Source organism: Crocuta crocuta, unplaced genomic scaffold (genome assembly GCF_008692635.1).
Source record: "Crocuta crocuta isolate KB4526 unplaced genomic scaffold, BGI_CrCroc_1.0 scaffold83, whole genome shotgun sequence".
Lineage (NCBI taxonomy): Eukaryota > Metazoa > Chordata > Mammalia > Carnivora > Hyaenidae > Crocuta > Crocuta crocuta.
The window spans coordinates 6,977,235-7,001,929 of NW_027529638.1; the positions used below are offsets into that span (position 1 = coordinate 6,977,235).

At 37.2% G+C, this 24,695-nt stretch overlaps 1 protein-coding gene across 5 annotated transcripts in view; it reads left to right on the forward strand.

The window, feature by feature from the left end:
- The window catches only part of RAP1GDS1 (Rap1 GTPase-GDP dissociation stimulator 1), a 173,402-nt gene extending 155,024 nt beyond the window's left edge, over nucleotides 1–18,378 (forward strand). For all 5 annotated transcript variants that reach the window (XM_077762333.1, XM_077762332.1, XM_077762334.1 and 2 more), the window contains 3 exons: nucleotides 1,478–1,604; nucleotides 13,517–13,645; nucleotides 17,692–18,378. In XM_077762333.1, the coding sequence (XP_077618459.1) occupies nucleotides 1,478–1,604; nucleotides 13,517–13,645; nucleotides 17,692–17,819 (384 nt within the window). In that variant the 3' untranslated portion in view covers nucleotides 17,820–18,378. The remainder of the gene's footprint in view (nucleotides 1–1,477; nucleotides 1,605–13,516; nucleotides 13,646–17,691) is intronic.
- Nucleotides 18,379–24,695: the final 6,317 nt, after the last annotated feature.

Genomic DNA, 24,695 nt, shown 5'->3' on the forward strand with positions numbered 1-24,695 from the left:
GATTTTAAAAAAAGGGGAAACATTAAAAAAAAAAAAAAAAAAAAAGCTTTTTCAAAGGACCTCTGTGGCTCAGTTGGTTAAGTGTCCGACTTCAGCTCAGCTCATGATCTCATGGTTTGTGAATTCGAGCCCTGAAGCAGGCTCTGTGTCGACAGGTCAGGAGCCTGCTTCAGATTCTGTGCCACCCTCTCTCTGCCTCTTGGCCTGCTCACACACTCGCTCTCTCTTTCAAAAATAAGCAAAAAAATAATTTTTTAAAAACCCTTTTCAGATATTTTAGCAAATTAATTTTAAAAATATTTCTAATTACAGTTAGTTTTATACTGCTTCTGAAGCTAATACAGATGGGCTACTTAATATCCGGCACTTCAAATTACTGAAAGTAGAAGAACAAAGAAAATTACTTTTAAAAATTCTCTAATTGAGACTTTCCACTAAATCATATTTAATCCAAGAGTTTTCAGGCAACAAAACTGAGATGAAAACAAAAAACAAATGTGATCATTTTAAAAAATCTCACTTTTGACATATATTCTTATATGTTCTTTTCATATAATAATCTTGTAATTATCACAAAAACCTATGATAACATATTATCCAAACATAATAGGTCAAGTCACAAGATGCAGAGAGGTTCTGTAATTTCCTTGGTCAATGTTGGCACTGGGCTTTTTTCAATCTGGAGCCTGCTGTCTCCTCTGCCATTGGAGAGGACAGAGCTGTAGGTACCATGAGAAATGAGGGAGACAGAATCTTTAAAAGAGATTTTTAATGTTTATTTTTGAAAGCAAGGTGCGGGGGAAAGAAGCACAGAGAGGGAGACACAGAATCTGAAGCAGGCTCCAGGCTCTGAGCTGTCAGCACAAAGCTTGATGCAGGGCCACAACCCAAGAACCCACGAACTGTGTGATTTTGACCTCAGCCAAAGTCAGATATTCAACCAACTGAGCCACCCAGGTGCCTGAGAGAGACAGAGTTTTGATATAAATTCTGCTCAAGTCCCTTTGCATGTAATTCTGTTTTGTCAGATCCAACAAAGGTATAAAAGCTTAAAAAAAACAGAAACTTTACCCGGATCACCTGGGGAACAACTGTGATGCTATAATAAATAAAAATTTGTAAGAAAGGACTTTTTTGTTTTCCAAGTCTTACTCTCTTGTGTTAATCCTGTGGTAAGTCAACACTGGGGGCAATCACACTTTTGTTTCTTTGGTAGCGTCTGGGACTCCTTATTCCTTGCTATGAACTGCAAAGGTCCTTTTCACTTAAGTAATTTAAGTTGTCATCTTTTGAATTTATTTAAAGCTAAAAGCTTTTTCCTTTTCTGTGAAGAAAAAAAATCATGGTTAAATGTAATGATTCATACAGGACACTGTCAGGAAACCACTCAATTTAACAATGAATTGACTGACTATAGTGCAGTTTCTTTCTGTTTAAAATTTAAAGTTTATAATTCTGTGATATTTATTTATTGTAGGATGTAATTAAAACCATTGTACAGAGTGGTGGCATCAAGCATCTAGTTACCATGGCAACTAGTGAACATGTAATAATGCAGAATGAAGCCCTTGTTGCTTTGGCACTAATAGCAGCTTTAGAATTGGGTAAGTACCCCAGTGTCAAACTTACTTTCTCCTATTTTTATCTTGGATGAAATGAAGCAGAGGAGTGGAATTGAACTCAGACAAAACCTTGACTAGAAACCTTTTGCCAGCGTGTGTGTGTGTGCGCGCGCACAACCTATAGCTAAGAATACAGGAAATCGTATTCTGTAGATTACCATGACAGTTTTTGGTTCTGGTAACATTTTTAGACCAATGCTGGGCTCTGTTTTAGAGTTTGACTCTTAAATGTTATTTCAAGTTATAGGCACTTAGTAAATACAGAAAACATTTTTAGCAGGCCTCCCAGAGAAAGGAAATATTATTTAGAATACAACAGCACGTTTAGAGTCTGCTACCCTTCCAGTGACCCAGACCTTCTCTTCCATCTCTACTACTGATTCTTTTATCTCCTTCTATCACCATGGTTTCTATTACTTTACAGTATTGCCCTCATTCTAAATTTTCACCTTCTGGGTCACTCGTCTGTGTGTTCTACATTCAGAATTCTGCAAAAGCTGAATTTAAATCAGTTAATTTCTGTCTAGCATATAGCATCCCTATTGGTCAGAATTCTTGAGAAACTAGTTCATAAGCTTCTAACTTATGGATAGTTACCTTTGTCCCAGGAACCAAACTCTAAATATAGTCAACTGGGGACAGTAAGTCACATGCCTATGGTTAAGGCCTGAGGCTGCCTTCCACAAAGAAGGACTATAGACTTAGTAGATTTGTCATGTCAAAGCCATTTAGATAAACACTGTTAACTGATCACCTCTTAATTCCCACTGATTACTTATATCCATAATTCTCACACAGGAGCAAGTGGACCCACCAACTCCTATCCCAAGGGAGAGGCAAAATATAAACATCATGTATCTTCCTCTAGTGTCACATTTACTTAGATTTTAGATGTGAGAGATTTGGATTTTTTTTGTCTAAACAGGTTTTGAATTTTAAAACAGTTTTTTAAAAAAAATCACAGGTATAAATAGGATGTAAAATTTTTCTGAATTTTAAAGATAAAAGACTTCAGGAAAACAGGCTTATTCTCAGTGACTTAGAGATGCTGTGAAGGTCATTTTGAGTCCTGGATTAGTCATGACTTCACACAGGGTTTGGGTAGAGTCAGCCTAGAAGTCCAACCATCTTGGGGCATCAGTGATGAAGGTGGGAATCATTGAGGACATTGAATACCAAACTGGGTTCATGGCTTGATTTTAAGTGGTTTAAAGTGATGGGGCAATTTCAGAATATGCTTGACAACCCAACATGGGATGAATCTGGTTTTGTGCCAGTATCTTCCAAACAAGGTATAATTTCATCAGCTTCCTGATAGCAAAGCATTTGCCTGAATCTGGTCCCCTTAACCATAGAACTATATAAATTTTGATACATACATTTTTTATTGTTACCTAATGTTTCCTAGGCTTCTGGGGCTTAAGATACACTTTTTAATACACATCCCACTTTGAAAACCATATTTTTCCAGTCTTGTTTCCTTATAGTCTATTTGATATTATTAAGGAATTATAAATTTGTGTAGATAATAGTATTAAAGCAACACTTTTAAAAGAATCTTTATCTTTTTTTTCTTTTTAGATAACTGTAGATTCACATGCAGTTTTGTAAAAAATCAAAAAATACAGGGGCGCCTGGGTGGCTTAGTTGGTTAAGCGTCCGACTTTCTCTTAGGTCATGATCTCATGGTTCGTGGGTTCGAGCCCCGCGTCGGGCTCTGTGCTGACTGCCAGTTCAGAGCCTGGAGCCTGTTTCAGAGTCTGTGACTCCCTCTCTCTCTGACCCTCCCCTGCTCACGCTGTCTCTCTCTCTCTTCTAGAAATAAATAAAACCTTAAAAAAAAATTTTTTTTAAATCAAAAAATATAGAGATCCCTGTATACTTTACCCAATTTCTTCCAATGGTAACATTCTGCAAAACTATAAATAATATTTTAACTATTCATATAATTTACCAGTCTTAGATTTCCCCAGTCATTTATGTGTATGTTAAGTTCTATCTAGTTTTATGATATGTAGATTGTTGTATCGACCACCCCAGTCAAGATACTGAATGGTTTAACACCACAGATATCCCTCCACTGATAACCACACTCACCTACTTCCTACTTCTACCCCTCCCCTTGCTTCTAATCCCTGGAAATCACTAATCTGCCCTTCATTTCTAAAATGTTTTATATATAGAATCATGTACTATGTGACTATTTGGGATTGTCTTCCATAATTTCCTGAAGAGTCATGCAGTTTGTTTGAGCATCAATATTTTTTTTATTGCTGAATATTGTTCCATGGTAGGTACATACCAGTATTTGTTTAAGCATTCCTATCAAAAAACATCTGGGCTGATTCCAGCTTGAGGCTTTTAAAAATAAGTAAATGCTATAAACATTCATGTGTAAACTTTTATGTGAGCATTGTATCCATTTCTTTGAATGTCTAGGAGTGCAGTTGCTGGGTTGTATGGTAACTACATGTTTAATTTTTGAAGAAACCGTCAAACTATTTTCCAGAATGACTGTACCATTCTACATTCCCACCAGCACTATATGAGTGATCTAGTCCTCTCCACAGCCTCACCAAATATTTGGTGTTGACACTATTTTTTATTTTAACCATCTGATAGCTGTAGTTAAGTCATTATGGTTTTAACTTCATTTTTCTGATGATAAGCATGTGAAAAGATGTTCATCATTATTTGCTACCTGTATACATTCTTTGGTGAAATACCTATGGATATTTTTTGCTTATTTTCTTTTTTCTTTCTTTTTTCTTTTTCTTTTTTAATTTACATCCAATTTAGTGAGCATACAGTACAATAATAATTTCAGGAGTAGAATCCAGTGATTCATCACCTATATATAACACCTAGTGCTCATGCCAACAGGTGTCTTCCTTAATGCCCCTTTCCCATTTAGCCATCACCCCACCACAACCCCTCCAACAACCCTCAGTTTGTTCTCTATATTTACGTCTCTTATGTTTTGTCCTCCTCCCTGTTTATATATTATTTTGCTTCCCTTCCCTTATGTTCATCTGTTTTGTATCTTAAGTTCCTCATGAGTGAAGTCATGATATTTGTCTTTCTCTGACTTACTTTGCTTAGCATAATACCCTCTAGTTCCATCTAGGTTGTTGCAAATGGCAAGATTTCATTCTTTTTGATTGCCTAATAATACTCCATAACACTCCATATATACCACATCTTATTTATTCATTCATCTCTCAATGGTCATATGGCTCTTTCCGTACTTGGGCTGTTGTCAGTTGTGCTGCTATAAACATTGGCGTGCGTGTGTTTATTCAAAACAGCACACCTGTATCCTTTGGATAAATACCTAATAGTGCAATTCCTGGGTCTTAAGATAGTTCTATTTTTAATGTTTTGAGGAACCTTCATACTCTTTTCCAGAGTGGCTGGCATCAGTTTGCTTTCCCACCAGCCGTGCAAAAGGGTTCCTCTTGCTCCACATCTTCACCAACATCTGTTGTTGCCTGAGTTGTTCATGTTTGCCATTCTGACAGGTGTGAGGTGGTATCTCATTGTGGTTTTGATTTGTATTCCCCTAATGATGAGTGATGTTGAACATTTTTTCATGTGTCTGTTGGCCATCCAGATGTCTTCTTTGAAAAGTGACTATTCATGTCTTTTGCCCATTTCTTCACTGGATTATTTGTTTTTTGGTGTTGAGTCTGATAATTTCTTTATAAATTTTGGATACTAACCCTTTATCTGGTAAGTCATTTGCATATATCTTCTCCCATTCCGTGGTTGCCTTTTAGTTTTGCTGATTGTTTCCTTCACAGTGCAGACACTTTCTCTTGATGAGGTCCCAATAGTTCATTTTTGCTTTTGTATCCCTTGCCTCCAGAAACATGTTGAGTAAGAAATTGCTGCGGCCAAAGTCAAAGAGGTTGTTGCCTGCTTTCTCCCTTAGGATTTTGATGGCTTCCTGTCTTACATTTAGGTCTTTCATCCATTTTGAGTTTATTTTTGTGTGTGGTGTAAGAAAATGATCCAGGTTCATTCTTCTGCATGTTGCTGTCCAGTTTTCCCACCACCACTTGCTGAAGACTGTCTTTATTCCGTTGGATATTCTTTCCTACTTTGTCAAAGATTAGTTAGCCATATGTTTGTGGGTCCATTTCTGGGTTCTCTATTCTCTTCCATTGCTCTAAGTGTCTGTTTTTGTGCCACTACCATACTGTCTTGATGATTACAGCTTTGTAATACATCTTGAAGTCTGAGATTGTGGTGCGTCCAGCTTTGGTTTGCTTTTTCAGGGTTGCTTTGCCAATTTGGGATCTTTTCTGGTTCCATAGAAATTTTAGGATTGTTTTTTCTAGTTCTGTGAAGAATGCTGGTGTTATTTTGATAGGAATTGCCTTGAATATGTAGATTGCTTGGAGTAGTATTGACATTTTAATAATATTTGTTCTTCTATTCCATGAATATGAACAAAAACAGTATTTGTTTTTCCATTTTTTTATGTGTCTTCTTCAATTTCCTTCATAAGCTTTCTATAGTTTTCAGTGTGTAGATTTTTCACCTCTTTGGTTAGGTTTATTCCTAGGTATTTTATGGGTTTTGGTGATTTCTTGATTTCTCTTTCTGTTGCTTCATTATTGGTATATAGGAATGCAACTGATTTCTGTGCATTGACTTTATATCTTGTGACATTGCTGAATTTGTGGATCAGTTCTACCAGCTTTTTGGTAGACTCTTCTGGGTTTTCCATATAGAGTATCATGTCAGCTGTGAAGAGTGGACATTTGACTTCCTCCTGGCTGATTTGGATAACTTTTATTCCTTTGTGCTGTCTGATTGCGGAAGCTAGGACTTCCAGTACTATGTTCAATAACAATGGTGAGAGTAGACATCCTTGTTATGTTCCTGACCTTAGGAGGAAACTCTGTTTTTCCCCATTGAGGATGATATTAGCAGTGGGTCTTTGATATATGGCTTTTATGATATTGAGGCATAATTCTTCTATCTCTACTTTTTTGAGGGCTTTTCTCAAGAAAGGATGCTCTATTTGTCAGATGCTTTCTCTGCATCTACTGAGAAGACCACATAGTTCTTGTCCTTTCTTTCATTAATGTGATATATCACATTGATTGATTTGTAGATATTGAACCAGCCCTACATCCCAGTTATAAATCCCACTTGATCATGGTGAGTTATTATTTTAATATATTGTTGGATCCGGTTGGCTAGTATCTTGTTGAGAAGTGTTGCATTCATATTCATCAAGGAAACTGATCTGTAGTTCTCCTTTTTAGAGGGTTCTTTACCTGGTTTTAGAATCAAGGTAATGCTGACCTCAGAGAATGAGTTTGAAAGTATTCCTTCCATTTCTGTTTTTTGGAACAGCTTCAGAAGAATAGGTCTTAACTCCTCTTTAAATGTTCGGTAGAAGACATTTAAAATAGAGTTAATACCCATTCTCCTCAAGCTATTCCAAAAAATAGAAATCGAAGGAAAACTTCCGGACTCATTCTACAAAGCCAGCATCACTTTGATTCCCAGGCCAGACAGAGAACCAAAAAAAAGGGAACTACAGGTCAATATCCTTGATGAATACAGATGCAAAAATCCTCAACAAGACACTTGCAAATCGAATTCAACAGCACATAAAAAGAATTATCCACCATGATCAAGTGGGATTCATTCCTGGGCTACAGGGCTGGTTCAGTATTCACAAATCAATCAATGTGATACATCACATTAACAAAAGGAAAGATAAAAACTATGATCCTGTCGATAGATGCAGAAAAAGCATTTGACAAAACACAGCATCTCTTCTTAATAAAGACCCTTGAGCAAGTCAGGATAGAAGGCACTTACTTAAACATCATAAAAGGCATCTATGAGAAGCCCTCAGGTAACAACATCCTCAATGGGGAAAACTGAGAGCTTTTCCCTTGAGTTCAGGAACACTACAGGGATGTCCGCTCTCACCATTGTTGTTTAACATAGTGCTGGAAGTCCTAGCATCAGCAATCAGACAACAGAAGGAAATAAAAGGCATCAGAATTGGCAAAGAAGAAGTCAGACTTTCAAAAAAAAAAAAAGTCAAACTTTCACTTTTCGCAGACGACATGATACTCCACATAGAAAACCCGACAGACTCCAAAGGAAGCCTCCTAGAACTGATCCATGAATTCAGCAAAGTCGCAGGATACAAAATCAATGTACAGAAATTGGTTGCATTTTTATACACCAACAATGAAGCAACAGAAAGAGAAATCAAGAAACTGATCCCATTCACAATTGCACAAAAAACCATAAAATACCTCGGAATAAACCTAACCAAGGATACAAGAGATCTGTATGATGAAAACTATAGAAAACTTNTTATCTATATAATGAATACTACATGGCAGTGAGAAAGAATGAAATCTGACCATGTGTAGCAACATGGATGGAACTTGAGGGTTTTTGCTGAGCAAAATTAGGCAGAGGAGGACAGCTACCATATGTTTGCATGTATAGGAGGATTAGGAGGAACTTAACGGAGAACCATGGGGGAGAAGAAGGGGTAAAATAGTGGGGGAGAGGGAGAGAGGCCAACCATGAGAGACTCTGGAATGTTGAGAACAAACTGAGGACTGATGGGTGTTGGGGGGAGGGCAAGGAGGTGATGGCCATGGAGGACAGCACTTGTGGGGATGAGCACTGGGTGTTATATGGAAACCAACTTGACAATAAACTAAGGAAAAAAATTTTTAAAATTTAATAAATGTTCTGTAGAATTCCCTTGGATAGTCATCTGGCCCTGGACTCTTATTTTTTGGGAGATTTTTGATTACTAATTCAATTTCTATACTGGTTATAGGTATATTCAAATTTTCTATTTCTTCTTGTTTGTTTTGGTAGTTTATAGGTTTCTAGGAATTTGTCCATTTCTTCCAGATTGCCCAATTTATTGGCATATAGTTGCTCATTATAGTCTCTTACTATTGTTTGTATTTCTGCAATGTTGGTTATAATCTCTTCTCTTTCATTCTTGATTGTATTTATTTGGGTCCTTTACTTTTTCTTTTTGATCAGACTGGCTAGGGGTTTATCAGTTTTCTGAATTCTTTCAAAGAACCAGCTCTTGGTTTTATTGATCTATTCTTTTTTTTTTGAATAGTATTGATTTCTGCTCTAATCCTTATTATTTCCCATCTTCTGCTGGTTTGGGGTTTTGTTTGCTGTTCTTTTTCCATATCTTCAAAGTATAAGGTTAAGTTTTGCATCTGAGACCTTTCTTCCTTCTTTAGGAAGGCCTGGATTGCTATATATTTCCCTCTTACGACTGGCTTTGCTGCATCCCAGAGGTTTTGGGCTGTGGTGTTATCATTTTAATTGGCTTCCATGTCTTTTTTAATTTTCTCTTTAACTTTTTGGTTAACACAGTCATTCTTTAGTAAGATGTTCTTTAGGTTCCAAGTATTCATGGTTTTCCAAATTTTTTCTTGTGGTTGATTTCAAGTTTCATAGCATTGTGGTCTCAAAATATGCACAGTATGATCTAGATCATGTACTTGTTTAGGGCTGATTTGTGTCCCAGTATGTAATTTATTCTGGAGAATGTTCCATGTGTATTCTACAGCTTCTGGATAAGTCCATCTGGTCTAGTGTGTCATTGTTTCCTTGTTGACTCTCTGCTTAGACAATCTGTCCATTGCTGTAAGTGTGATATTGAAGTCCTCTACTATTATGGTATTATTTCAAAGTTTTTCTGTGTTTGTGATTGATTTATATATTTGTGTGCTATTTTTTTATGTTGGGGATGTAAATATTTACAATTGTTAGATCTTCTTGTTGGGTAGGTCCCTTAGTTATGATATAATGCCTTTCTTCATCTGTTACAGTCATTATTTTAAAATTTAGATTTCTAAAAATGTATGGATATTCTTGCTTTCTTTTGCAGCAGTTAGCATAATAGATGGTTCTCCATCCCCTTACTTTCAATCTGAAGATGGCTTTAGGTCTAAAATGGGTTTCTTGTAAACAGCAAATAGATGTATCTTGTTTTCTTATCCATTCTGGTACCCTGTCTCTTGATTGGAGCGTTTAGTCCATTGACATTTAGGGTGAGTACTAAAATATATAAACTTATTGGGGCGCCTGGGTGGCTTAGTCAGTTAAGCGTCCGACTTTCGCTTAGGTCATGATCTCACGGTTCGTGGGTTCAAGCCCCACGTCAGGCTCTGTGCTGACTGCCAGCTCAGAGCCTGGAGCCTGTTTCAGTCTGTGACTCCCTCTCTCTCTGACCCTCCCCTGCTCACTCTCTCTCTCTCTCTCTCCTAGAAATAAATAAAANGCTCGAATCCACAAGCCGTGAGATCATGACCTGAGCTGAAGACAGATGCTTAACTGACTGAGTTATCCAGGCGCCCCTAGTCTTTGTTGCTTTTGGTCGTTTTTGTTTTGTTTTGTCTTTCTCCCCTCACAAAGCCCCCTTAACATTTTTTTCAGAGCTGGTTTAGTGGTCACGAACTCCTTTAGTTTTTGTTTGTCTGAGAAACTCTTTCCTTCTATTTTGAATGACAGCCTTGCTGGATAAAGAATTCTGGCTACATATTTTTCTGATTCAGCACTTTGAATATAGCCTTCCATTCCTTTCAGGCTTGCCAAGTTTCTGTAGATAGGTCTGCTGCAAACCTGAACTGTCTTCCCATATAGGTTAAGGACTTTTTTCCCTTTGCTGTTTTCATCATTCATTCCTTGTTTGTGTATTTTGTGAATTTGACTCTGATATGCCTTGTTGATGGTCAGTTTTTGCTGAGTCTAATGGGAGTTTCTATGGTTCCTGGATTTTGATGTCTGTGTTTTCCCCAGGTTAAGAACATTTTCTACTATGATTTGCTCACATAAACCTACCCCTTTTTCTCTCTCTGCATCTTATGGGACCCCTATGATTCGGATGTTATTCCTTTTTAATGTATCACTGAGTTCTCTAATTCTTTTATCATGCTTTTCTTTGCCTTAGTTTCCTTTTTTTTTTTTTTTTGCTTCATTATTCTCCATAAGTTTGTCTTCTGTATTGCTGATTTGCTGTTCTGCTTCATCCATCCTTGCCACCGTGGCATTCATTTGAGATTGCATCTCAGTTATTTCATATTTAATTTTGTCCTGACTAAATTTTACTGCTTTTATCTCTGCAGAAAGGGATTCTATGCTTTTGTCAACCCCAGTTAATATTCTTATCATCGTGATTCTGAATTCTGGTTCAGACATCTTGCCTATATCTAGGTTTACTTAATCCTTTGCTGTCATTTCTTCCTATTCTTTCTTATGGGGTGAATTCCTTTGTTTCATCATTTTGAAGGAAGGAAAAGAATTAATAAAATAACATTAATGAGTAACTAATAAAAAATGAAAATGTAATTAAAAATTACAACACACACACAGAATCAAGTAAAGGAAGCTAGATCCTAGGTGTATTTTGGTGTGGCTGTTGAATGAAGCTTGGTAGAATAGAATAGAAAAGAAAGGGAAAGTAAAGAAAAGGAAAAAAAGGAAAAGAAAATACTAAAAAATGTTTAAATATATACAGTAAAATAGAATAAGTTGAAATGAAGAAAGACTAAAAAGTTTACCAAAAAATAATAGAAATATAGAAAATTTTTTAAATCTTTTTTATAAAAATGGAAAATAAAAATAGATTTTTTCTCTTTTTCTGTCCAAGAATAATAAAGAATATGAGTAGATGGACCAATCAACATACTGAAATCAGAATGAAATTCATCCAGTTTCCCCTAGAAGACAAACTAGCACTTTATAGTCCATACACTAAGCAAGGGGAGAGATTTGTGGTCGTCCTCCAGGGCTTGGTTGGCACAGACAGGGCTCTGTTCTCCGCTCGGTGGTGCTGCTTATCTTACTGGGGTGGATTGGTATAGTGTGCATATGCATATATGTGCATTCATGGGGGTGTCATCCAGCTTCCCAGTCTCTAGCATCAGAACTGTGTTCTTGCCAACCAGTAATCAAGCATCTCCCCTTTGTCTCTAGCTTCTCTCTACTTCCCGCTGCTTCAGTGTCCACCACCAAGCCATCAGCCTGCCAAGCAGCACCTCCCTCCCAAATTTTATCTCAGATGTGTTTCTGTGTTTCTAAACCCCTCAAGTCCTGCGGCTTGAACTCACCCTTACTTTCGAAGGGAGAGTGTCACTGAGCAACAGCCAGGTGCCGACCCACTCCCAGGAATTCTGCGACCACGCAACTATAAAGGCCCAGAGACAGTGTCCTGGTGCCAGCCCATTCCAGAAAAATTTTGCACAATGGTGGAACAGCAGCTGTCCGGGGACTGTGGTTAATCACAACACACATCTGGTTCTAGTTTCAGGCTTCACCACACCCTAGCATCCTTGTTCCAACACTAGCAAACTTGTCTGTAATCTGGAGTCCACTGGGACCTTTGCCTGTGGGGAGGCTGCACAGCCTCTACCACATATCTTCCTGGCAGGGGAACCTCCTCTCCCCTGTAGCCCAAGGACTCCTTGGGCTCCTGGAAATTTGTCCTTCTCACAAGAGCCCCACCAGGTATCAAGCTGCAGAGTCTCCAACTCTGCACTCCCCTATTTATAGAGTCTTAATGGTATTGAACCTCTCTCCCTTCTCCCTTTCTTTTTCAGTTTCTTGTGGGTGTTTCTACTCTTTTTCTTTCCAGTTGCTTTGGGGGAGGAGGGGAGTGCTTTTGCTGTACTCTCCCACCTGTCTTCATTCTCTCTATGCAAACAAAAACAGCTCCCTACCCTCTGTGACTTCTCTCTCCCCAGTTCACCTCTCTGCACCACATGTCTGCCAAGTCCTGTGGCCCTAGTTATACAGATTGTCGTGTTGGCCCTCAGCTCAGTTTTCTAGGTGTGCAAAATGGTTTGGTACTGATCTAGCTGCATTTCAGGGATGAAAGAAGCAGAGAATTTCCATGCTGCTCTGCCATCTTGGCCCCTCCCTGTTTGCTCCTTTTCTAACTGTTGAGTTAAAAAATATCTTATATATTCTAAAAGCTTTTTAGTTTTACATTTTCCACTTAAGTCTGTAACCCATTTTTAGTTAATATCTGTACAAGGTGTGTGGTTTAGGTCAGCGTTTCTTCAACTTGCTTATGGATGTCTAATTGCCAGCACTGTTTGCTGCAGAAGCTATCTTTCCTCCACTGAATTGATTTTGTACCTTTTTCAAAATCATTTGAACATATTTGTGTGGGTCTGTGTTGGGGGTTCTCTGTTAAATTCTCTGTCTCTCCACCAGGACCACACTGCCTTGATAACTGTGCTATATAGTGAGCCTTAATATCAGGTAGAAAAATTCCTCCCACTTTATTTCTTATCAAGATTATTTTCCTACTCTAGGGTCTGTGGCTTTCCATATAAATTTTAGTATAAACTTACCAATTTTCTATAAAAATCCTCCTGGGATTTTGATAGGAGTTGCATTAAGAGTCTTCATTCCTAAAAGACAAATACCTAAATACATATGGAAGAATGTCATTTGTAGGATTTGCTCCAAAATAATTTGGGATGGGTAAGAGTAGGTGAATGAAACTGGAACAAGATGAACAAGTTTAGACATAGTTTTTAAAGATAATAATAAGTAGTGTATCATTATGTAATCTTTTCTACTTTTGTATATGTAACATTTTCCAAAATAAAGATTTTTAATTGCCTCATATTAAAAGGATTATTATACAACCAAATTTTAAGCTTTAACTCCTGAAATACCTGAAATTTTAACTCTGCTTTTTAAATAAGGTCTAAATGTAATATTCTCTCTCTAGGTCATTGTTAATCAATTCCTTTTGGGTGCTTTTATGTGGTCAGTTTCCAGTAAGGGAATCAATATTTAGCTACATTGCACCAGGCTCATGAACATAACTGATACTTTGTTTCATATTGCAGGCACTGCTGAGAAAGATCTAGAATGTGCTAAACTTGTACAGATTTTACACAGACTGCTAGCAGATGAGAGAAGTGCTCCTGAAATCAAATATAATTCCATGGTCTTGATTTGTGCCCTCATGGGATCTGGTAAGTATTTCTTCTATCATTTTACATCTATCAACATATGCTTGACATTAAGTAATCAATAATAATAAATGATGGCTTTGGGTTTAAAGAACATTAGAAATTAGTTTATGGAGGATATGATTACGTAAAAATATTTCCAAAAGATTCATACTATAACACTGAAATTATCGTACAGCAAATAATCAAAAATCAGTGTGAAAAATTAAAACCTGTTAGTTTCATTATCTCAAATATTTTATATAAAGAACAAGTTGTGATTTTGTATATCTTATTAGCTAAGTGATTTGGTAAAGAAATCATTGGCATATCTTGGTATATGTTCCATGGACACTGAAAAGAATGTATATTCTACTGTTTATTGGGTGGAGTGTTCTTTAAATGTCAGATCCTTTTGGTTGTTGGTAGTGGAATTGAGTTTGCTGTATTACTTGGATATTCTGACTAATTGCTTTGTGTGTTGTTGAGGCAGGGGTGTTGAAATCTCCAAAAATAATGTTAGATTTGTCTGTTTCTCCTTTTAGTTTTGTAAATTTTTGCTTCACATATTTTGCAACTCTTTTGGTAGATACACCTTTAGGATTATTGTGTCTTCCTGGTGGATTGACCTTTCTAGCATTATGTAATGTTCCTCTCTATCTCTGATAAATTTTTTTGCTTAGAAGTCTACTTTCTCTGATATTAATATAGCAACTTCTACTTTCTTTTGAATAACATTCATGGGATCTTTTCCCCTACCCTTTTAGTTTCAGTCTGCTTTATCATTATGTTTGAAGTATAGACAGCACCTTGTTAGGCCATGTGCTTTAATCCACTCTGTCAGTCTCTTTTAATATGTTTTTAGACCATTTATATTTAATGTAATGACTGGTGTTATGGCTTACATCTGCAGTTTAATTTTTTTTATTTTCTGTTTGTTTCTCATTCCTGACTTCTTATTGATTGCTTCAACATTTAGTCCCATTACCCTCCCCTCATTTATAATTATCTCAGATATTTCCTCTTATTTACAACAGCATTTAGACATTGTTACAACTTTTGTTTTCAACCATCAAATATAATTTAGAAAACTCAAAGTGAAGAAAAATCTACCATATTTATTTACATCTTTGCTTTATGTGTTGTTTTCCTTCCTTATGTTCCAAGGTTTTTGTTTTTTTTTTAAACATTTTCTTTCTTTTTAGAGAACCTACTTTAGCCATTTTGGGGGGTTAGGTCTGCTAGTGACAAATTTTCTTTGTTTCCTGTTATTTTAGAATGTCTTGATTTCCCTTTCTTTTTGTGAAAAATATTTTCTCTGGGTACAGAATTTTTCTTTCAACACTTGATAAATGTGTCACTTTCTTCTGGCCTCCGTAGTTTAAGAAAAAGGCACAGTCTTCCTATTCTTTTATTCTCTTGTTCGTAAGATATCAAGATTTTTTTTTTTTTTGTCTTTAATATTCGAGTTTGACTGTGATGTGTCTTGGCATGGATTTCTTTGGATTTATCAAGTTTTCTCACCTTCATGAGTCTATAGGATTTATGTCTCTTGATAAACTTGGAAAGTTTTTTAACCATATTTCTTCAGGTACTTTTTCATCCCTACCCTATTTCTCCTCTCTTTCCAATTCTCTAGGCAGGAATAGGAGATCTTTAGTTATATTCTACAGGCCCCTGAACAGTTTTGTTAAATTTTTCCCAGATTTTTATCTCTCTGACTCAAATTGGTAATTTCTGTTCTTAAAGTTCACTCATTTCTTCTATCCCCTCCATTCTGATTCAAGACTATCCAGTAAGTTTTTATTTCAAATGCTATAGCTTTGGGTCCTAAAATACCCATTTGCTACTTCTTTATGTCTTCTATTTCCTCCCTGAGACTCTTATTAAGGCATTTTTTAATGTAATATATAGAGTTTACCATTATAACCATTTTTAAATGTACAGTGTAGTGGCAGAGTAGTACATTCACACTGCTGCACAACCATCACCCCCATTATTTTTCCCAAACTGAAACTCAATACTTGTTATAATATAAGTCACCAGTCACCCATCCCCCCAGCTTTTGGCACCCACCATTCTGTCTTCTGTCTCTATGAATTTTATTACTCTAGGTACCTTATATAAGTGGAATCCTACAATATTCTTTTTTGCCTGGCTTGTTTCACTTAGCATAATGTCTCCAAGGCTCATCCATGTTGTAGCCTGTGTCAGAATTTCATTCCTTCTTAAGACTGAATAATTTTCTATTGTAAATACATATATTACATTTTGTTTATTCATTTATCCATCAATGGACATTCAGGTTATTTGCAGCTTTGGGCTATTGTAAATAATGCCATAATGAAAATACTGGTGCACAAATATTTTTTCAGTTCCAGCTTTTAGTTATTTTGGGTATAAAGTGGAATTGCTAAATCATACAGTAATGCTATGTTTAATTTTTTGAGAAACCACCATCCACAGTGGTTACATCATTGCATTCCTATAAGCAATGCACATGGGTTTCAGTTTCTCTACATTCTATCATTTGTTATTATGTTTTTTCCATTATAGCCATCCTAATAAGCCTGAGGTGGTATCCTGTTGAGCTTTTTATTTGCATTTCTCTGTCCATTAGTGACATGGGGATCTTTTCATGTGTTCATTACCCATTTGTTTATCTTCTTTGGGACATGTCTATTCAAGCCCTTTGTCCATTTTTTAATAGGGTAATTTTGTTGTTGAGTTGAAAGGATTGTTTGTATGTTTGAGATATTAATCCTTTATTGGATATATCATTTGCAAATATTTTCTTTCATTCTGTGGGTTGCCTTTTCACTCTATTGGTAGTATACTTTGTTACACAGAATATCCTAATTTTGTTGAAGTCCAGTGTGTTTTTTGTTTTGTTGCTTGTATTTTTTGATGTATATCCAAGATCAGCCTTGCTAAGTCCAGTGTCATGAAGTTTTCCCTTTCTGTTTTAAGTCTTACAGTTGTAGTTCTGAAATTTAACTTTTGTGTATAAGGGCTTGTGGCTGTCCAATTTTACCAGCACCATTTGTGGAAAAAACTGCCCTTTCTTCATTGAATGGTCTTGATAGCTTTGTCAAAAATATTTTGACTACATATATGAGGGTTTATTTCTGGGCTCTCTGCTTTATTCTGTTGGGGTGTGTCTGTATGTGTGTATGTATGTGTGTATGTAATCTTTATATCAGCACCACACTGATTTGATTATTATGGCTTTATAATAGGTTTTAAGTTAGGAAGTGTGAGACCTCCAACTTTGTTCTTTTTCAAGATTTGTTTTAGATACTGAGAGTCCCTTGAAATTCCATTTGAATTTTAGGATGTGTTTTTCTATTTCTATTAAAAACATTATTTATAATAAGACCTCACAGTCTTATTAAAGTAAATATGTCATTTTGAGGAATGCTGAGTACATTAAACTTACTAGACCTCAGTTTTGTCATATAGCAGTCTCAAAGTCTGAAGAAGAGCCTTGTATTTTCCTGTAATTGAGGTTAAATAGAGCAAGAAAGCCAGAAAGGAAGAGGAAGATCAGAAATCAAAAAGGGAAGCCTATTGTCACAGAAATTTGTTGAAAGATGTGAAGTACAACCTTTTCATTTGCCACAAAATTAATTTGAAACAGATCTAAGTTGTTTTTTTTTTTAAGTCATTGGACTTCATATTTGAACTGATGATAGGGTCAAGGAGTATATAACTGATACTTGAGATCATACAATGAGCTGTGTTTCATTATAACTCATTACCCTAGTCAAACTTAGACTGTAGAACTTGACATTTGATTCATCCACATATAAATATGGCAAGTAAAGTTTCTCTGATTTATTATAATACATCTCTAAAGAAGACATTTCTAGGCTACTGCTGTGTCCAACACTTCTTTAAAAATGTGTTAGCATTTCTAGGCTACTGCAGTTTTTTTCAAAATTGTTCCTAGTTTTATAACTTGGTATTATCCAAATAAACATTTTGGGTATATGTACTGGATAGACTGTATAGTAAGATTAGAACAATTTAACAGAAGCATCTCTGTTATCTTGTTTTTTGTCTTCCAGAATCTCTACACAAGGAAGTACAGGATTTGGCCTTTCTAGATGTTGTATCCAAACTTCGCAGTCATGAGAACAAAAGTGTTGCCCAACAGGCCTCTCTCACAGAGCAGAGACTTACTGTGGAAAGCTGAGAACCGCCCTTCCCTGACACACGGCATCTTCCCACTTCTGATTTCCCCTTTGTCCTCCAATCCAGCTGCCTCTTCAGCTTCATTTTCTTCCATATCACTTGTGCATGCGTGTAATGTTCCCGTACCAATTGAAGAACTGCTGTAGGTACCTGCCCAATAAGCGATTTCTAAACCCGTAGTTAGTGTGAACATGAATTTGTCAAAAACAAGTCTCCACCCCATAACTGTTCTCTTGTATTCCTGTTGCTTGAGCTACATTAAGTAGAATGTGCATGTTGTAGTCCTATGATGATGTAAACTTGGTACTACATAATGACTTGCTCCTCACATTTGGTAAACTACATAATAATGTACTGGTAAATTAGAAACAAACAAGAGTGCAGCAGGATCTGTCTAGCTTATTAAAGATGGAATTGAATAGTAAACATAGCTCCATTTTTTGGTGCTTGGGAAGCACAGTGACCAAAAAACTGTATGGCTGCTTATTCATTAGTCTTACCTACTAATGTCAAACCCATGGTACCTAGAGTTAAATAAAATCCAATGCTCTCACTCTTTACCCTATGGTTTCTCCTTCTTCCTAACTATGTAGACTCTTGAAATTGCCACAAACTTGGCAAGACTTCCCTGAGGCTTTTAAATTTCATATTTAATTGGCTGTCATCAGTAGCCTACCATTGAAAACACCTGTGGTTTTCAGCATGAAACTAAGGGGTTAAAGAATCTATTTTACAACAAGTACTTTTTTTTTTTTGCCTATATTTTAGAATCTGATATATGTAAAGTTTGACTTCAGCACTTCTTCCGCCAGTTAATCAGAATTGTCCAACACTTGTCTTTCAGAGTCACTTGACATTTGTTTTCAACTGAGGAAATTGAGTATAGTTCATCGGAGGGTGGTGTTTTGGGCTTTTGGGGTTTCATCGTTCAGCTTGAAAGCAAGACGTTTCCCCTGTTACAGTTCTTTTAAATAATCTAACTAGCAGGACATAGGAAAAACGATTAAGAAAATAGAACTAGCCGGACATAGAATAAAAGATTAAGGAAGAAGTTTGTCTATACTAAAGAAAGGAAGCAGGTTATAAAAGCCATAGTAGCCAGTCCAGTTCATTCTGCAGATGGCCTCATACCAGTAGCTGTTAGGGTTTCCCACCTCCGCTTGCCACAGAGAACTGCAGTAGATCTTAAAGCTCTCAGAAAAGGTGACAACACCAAGATTCAAGAGATGACAAGACCCTCTTGGCACAATATAGTGTACTCTTCACTGCCACTACCACCACCAAATGGGTTTTTAGAACTTTGAAACACAATATTTGTAAATTAATCAAAAGATCCTTGTGACATACCTGTCTTGTCCCCATGCACAAGTTTGACACTGGCTGCAAGGTGTGACGGGCTCCAGTATGGAAGGACTGCCGGACAGTAGAACGGGCTGCCCGGGGTGACGGCAGCTCTGTCCTCTCCATCAGGAGATGCTGCACATGTCTACGGGGGGATTGAAGTTGGACTTTTGACTCGGAAACAGCTATAATTCAAGAAAATTAAAACCTCAGTGGAGGTAAAGAAATTTTGTTCCCTTTGATGTCTAGGAAAGGGACGATTATTGTGAGTGCTTATGCTACACTTACTGTAAGAATGATCTTGTTTGTTTATTGTCTTCTTCTGGGCTGGATAGTGGACTATATTTTACTATAGGTTTTGAAAAACATCTGTAATGTTGAATAGGCTGTCCATATTAATAACTAAATAAATAGTATATCAAACTATTATGGCATCATTGGTTTGTTTGTATATTTTACTTCCATTTCCAGCTCCTAGAACAATAATTGCTCATTGTTGATGCTCAGTATTTATGAATTCCCACTTCCATAAACTTCCAGACTCCCTGAAAATCCTAAATAGACTGATAGAGAAATTGAGATTTAGATGTTTGTCTGACTTCCAAGAATTCCCTTTATAGGATCTATCCGTATTGAAAAGCATTATATAGAAAACCTCAGAACAGAGGCATCCAAAAATTACAGATTTGAGAGAAGCCATCATCTGGGCCAGCTACCAGCAATTCCCATCTCCAGCAAAACAAAGTGCATTTTTAATCACCAGTTTTTCTACAGCGAGATCAGAAGGCTGTGCCTTTATGATGATGGAGGTCCACCGCACTGGGTGACATGCTGCTCTGCCATAGCAGGAGGTGAGAGTCTACAGACAGTACCATACCGTATATCCTGCTACTTCATCTTACTTCTAGAGGCCATGTTTAAATGTTTGCTACTCACTAAGCGTGCATTCTGAGGGACAGAATGGGAGGATCCACCTGGCATAGCACTAATTATCACTGTGTGTCAGGATTAGAGCATAGCTGAAAAGCAAAAACGCCAGCAATCAGAAGGAAGAAGATGTCTGAGTGAAATGCATTAAAAATGTCTTCTCTCCCTCCAGGGAAGGAAGCCCATTAGCTCCTTGGGATCTTGCTAACTGCACCCCCACCCAAGACTATAACCTCGTTGGCCCAAAGCAAAACTAAATACTGGTCCATAATCTAGCGTTTTCAACTTGATAAAACATGGTTTGTGCATATTATCTGATAATCATGGAGATGTAGACATTTTTTAGTTGTAAAATGATTTTGACTAAGATGGAACAGAATGCAGCTCTTAAATGTAAGCATTAGTGTGAAGTGTGCTAAGAAACCCTGCATGTGAAAATTTCAAAAGAAATGCTTTTTGGTATCGTTAGAAAGCTTATTATCTAATTCGGCTGAATATAAGGGATGAAGATGTCTATTAGGTAAGTATTACCCCCTTTGTATTCAGCTGCTACTAGAATCAGTAAGCTTTAAAGTCATAACTCTAGGCAACCATAATAGTTGAATTATACAAGTGTCTTTTAAAAAAAAACATAAGGACAGTTAGGATGAATCTTCATAGCTGTAACCAGGAAAATTGAGGGTTATTTTTTTTCCCAGATGTATTCTCTGAATTTATATAGATAACTATATGCTATGTAGTGTTACAGGCTGATGTTTTATAGGGGTGTCTGACAAATGTGAAAACTATTTTAAGTGTGATTACTGGAAAGAGTAAGGTCTTTAAACACTGTGTGATCTGAAGTCACATCCTGGTTCTGTTACATACTGGCTGTGTGACCATCAGAGAGTTACTTAAACTCCCTGGGCCTGTTTTCTTACCAATATGATGAGTTTAATAATCTCTCCTTCCCAGGGTTTTTGTAATAACTGAAACCTCTAGAGGTTGAAGGTAAGGTTCGATGGAACTATAATATCTGTGATATCCTATGGCTTATCCCCTTTTCCCCCTGCAGGATCCCAGCTAAAGGAATTCAAAGAACAGCCAAATGGGAGACATTGTCTATTAATAGTTTGAGGAGCACTCAGTTATTCTCAATACAGAATACATACCCCTTGCTTCCCCTCCCCCCCAAAACTCTGCCACGTCTGCAGAGCAGGCCTTTGATGTAGGTCCCAAATACAGTACTTCCTCTTCCCCTTCAGATTTCTCCATCTCTAAAGGGGGAATAACAGTAGTTCAATAATCTTAGCTTTTATTATGATTATTAAGCCAATATAAGTGAAATTGCAGTACTATGAGTTCTCCTCAATATAGAAAGAAAACCATCCCTCTTCCCATTTTCAATGCTGCTCAGTTTAACAGTATGTATGTGTATATATACATTTTTTTAATGTTTTATTTATTTCTAGGAGAGAGAGAGAGAGAGAGAGAGACAGCGTGAGCAGTGGAGGGTCAGAGAGAGAGGGAGTCACAGACTGAAACAGGCTCCAGGCTCTGAGCTGGCAGTCAGCACAGTGCCCGACGCCGGGCTCGAACCCACGAACCGCGAGATCATGACCCAAGCAAAAGTCGGACGCTTAACCGACTAAGCCACCCAGGTGCCCCTACATATTTTTTATATACATGCCTGTTCATATGTCGTTTTCTTAAATATAAATGCTGTGTGTTTTATGTGAAGACTTTTGGTAGCTGTGCTTTGAATCCTGATGGAATCCATGTGTGATGACGTATTGATTATGCTTCTTGACTAGACAGGCAGGCAGTCCCTTTATGTTGTAGGTTTCCAAGGTTAGCTGTTTCCTATATGAATTATCAGCTACAGTATTTGAAGGAAAAAAGGGAGCATTGCATGGAATTTATGCTTCTTTTTAAATTTAACTAATTCCTTATTCTTTCCTTCTTAGTGGACTTTTAAAAATTCATTATTTTCTTATTCTCACTTTGTTTCTTCCTAGAAAACCAACAAACCAAAACTTTTTAGCTACAACCATGGACATTTTTTAAATTTTTTACAAATAGTTTATTGTCAACTTGGTTTCCATAAAACACCCAATGCTCATCCCAACAAGTGCCCTCTTCTATGCACATCTCTCCCCTCCCACCCCCCATACCCATCAGTCCTCAGTTTGTTCTCAGTATTCAAGAGTCTTTCATGGTTTGCCTCTCTCCCTTTCCCCCATCCTTCTCCCCCTTGGTCCTTCGTTAAGTTCCTCCTAATCCTCCTATACGTGCAAACATAATGGTANCGGACATTTTAATCTAACATTTCAAAAATGGACAGTACACACCTATTTATAATACTATATAGTTAGGAACTTAATATGGTGACAGTCATTTACATATTAGAACCAATTACAGTTAGACCAAACTTTAAGCTAGGCACATACTGACGCGTGTAGTTTTCCTGACATTTTTGTCTTTTCTTAGTCCCTGGCTTTCCCACTGCCTGATGTCACATTTATCCAAAGAGAGATATAGAGCCTCCCACTTACCAAGCAAGATGGAAGACCAGGGTGATGTATGAGCAGTGTCTTGTGCTCACAAGCAACTACAGTGGTTTCTCCGGTCCCCAGCATCAGTGCAGTTTTCAAGGAATCAAAAATAGAGGAAGCAAGGTGGCCAAGGCATGGAAATGGGGGCTCAAGGGAACATTGACTGGAATCAGAAAAACAAACTTGGCTTTCACCTTCACTCCTGACCTGAGGGCACATTCTGGGAACCTGTCCATGGCTCAGAGATCTGTGGTCTTGCTGGTAGGGATGTGTGCAATTTTATTTTACTCTGTTTGCCAAATAGAGTTAAAACCAAATTCAGCAGTGTGTGGAACTTAATAGTTTTTAGTTGGTGTTGGCCACATATATAAAGAATTTTCTGTTTCAGGATTACGCTTTCAGAAATTTAGCTAAATTTATCTTCATCAGGGATGTGTAAAGCCTACTCTTGTCATATTTTGAAACATATTTAAGGTTTCAGGGTTTTTTTTTAAGGAAATAATTTTTTAAAGTTATTAGATTTCTGTTAGGATTTAAAATGCTTAAATCCTTAACACGGACGTCCAGTATGAACTTTAAATATAACAACAGATCTTTAAAAAATATATGTAATCTATTTTCACATATAATTGAGAGATAATACTATTTAAGTAGTTACTTGTTATTTATTGATTCCCAGGAACCCTGAGGAATTTTGAAGGACAGAAACTCTGGCTGTCCCTTCAGATTACAGTCATAAATAAATTTCTCTGTGAATACTCACTTTGAATTTTATAACCATATCTACTTTAAAATAGACCTCCCTTCTAGCAAAATAGTGTTTCTGTTGGCTTTTAAGGGACTGCAGTATAAATGAAGCCAAGACCGTAGGGAAGCTGGCTTCGTCCCTGTCCTCACAGAGGCCATGCACTCAGATGAAAAATGCCTTCACATTTCACAGGACTCTTCCAAGGTCAGCATCACCCCATCACCAGGACCAGAGCAAGCTAGCTGCTTTTGACCTTATCTTCTCTTGGGGATATTCTGCTCAGCTTCTTGGTTCTCAGTGCCATCCCCATGTCTAGCATAGGCACATTATAGGTATTCATTCAATTCAGATGAATACCTATAATTTCCCAGAACTTAACGAAGGAGGGAAAGGTTGAATTATACCCTAAGATAATATAAAGGCATGTAGGTTGCAACCAAACGCAAAAAGAAGATAAAGAGCTGACCTGATCAGGGTGAACAATGGGGAGGAAATATTAACCAGAGTAGCTTTGATTTCAGACCCATCTCTGAAGGAATCCACAATAGTTCCCAATTTCACTTGGGGCCAACCATCAGTATGTGATTCTTCACCCCACCTTTCTTTTTTTAAGGTTCTAGAATGCAACCTACTCACCCACCATATCTTTCCTATAATAACCTCCTTTTCTTGCAGACAAGAAAAGCAAGGGAGGAGGTATGAATGACTCCTATTCCACTCTTTACCATACCACTCAACTCCTAGTGCCCAGAAAGTAGAGGAAGTGACACAGCGGAGTGACCACTGAGCTTTATAATATCACATATTAACAGCTGTTAAATCCTCTGCTTCCCCCGCTCCTACCTCTTGCCGTCTTGTTCCCCTACCAGGGTAACTGAGATGCAGTGCCTGACCCTGAGCCATGAAAGTGGGAGCAAGATGTGCGCTGACCTAAGAAAAGCATCTGAGGGTTACCCATATATGAGCATCTATAACCGGAATTGGCAGTCTCTTACTCCAGGAAATGCAGGCTTTGTTAAACCTGCGACTCCAGTCTGATGCAGTTTCAGAATGGGGTTCTGGCATTCTCTGCCACAGCAACTGCCCTGTGCATGTGCATATGATGCAAAGGTGAAGTGTCCTGCCTCATGTAGCTACATCTTCTTCCCACTGAGACAATAAGCATTTGTCCACATTACTAAGAACTCTATTTCATAAACCTCATTTTTATGGATGCGTAGGCTCCCATTATATGGATGTACCATAATTAACCATTATCCCCACATCTAGACACTTAAGACATATTCTGATTTTTGAAGAAGAAACCCCTAACGCTAAGCTGTGAGCA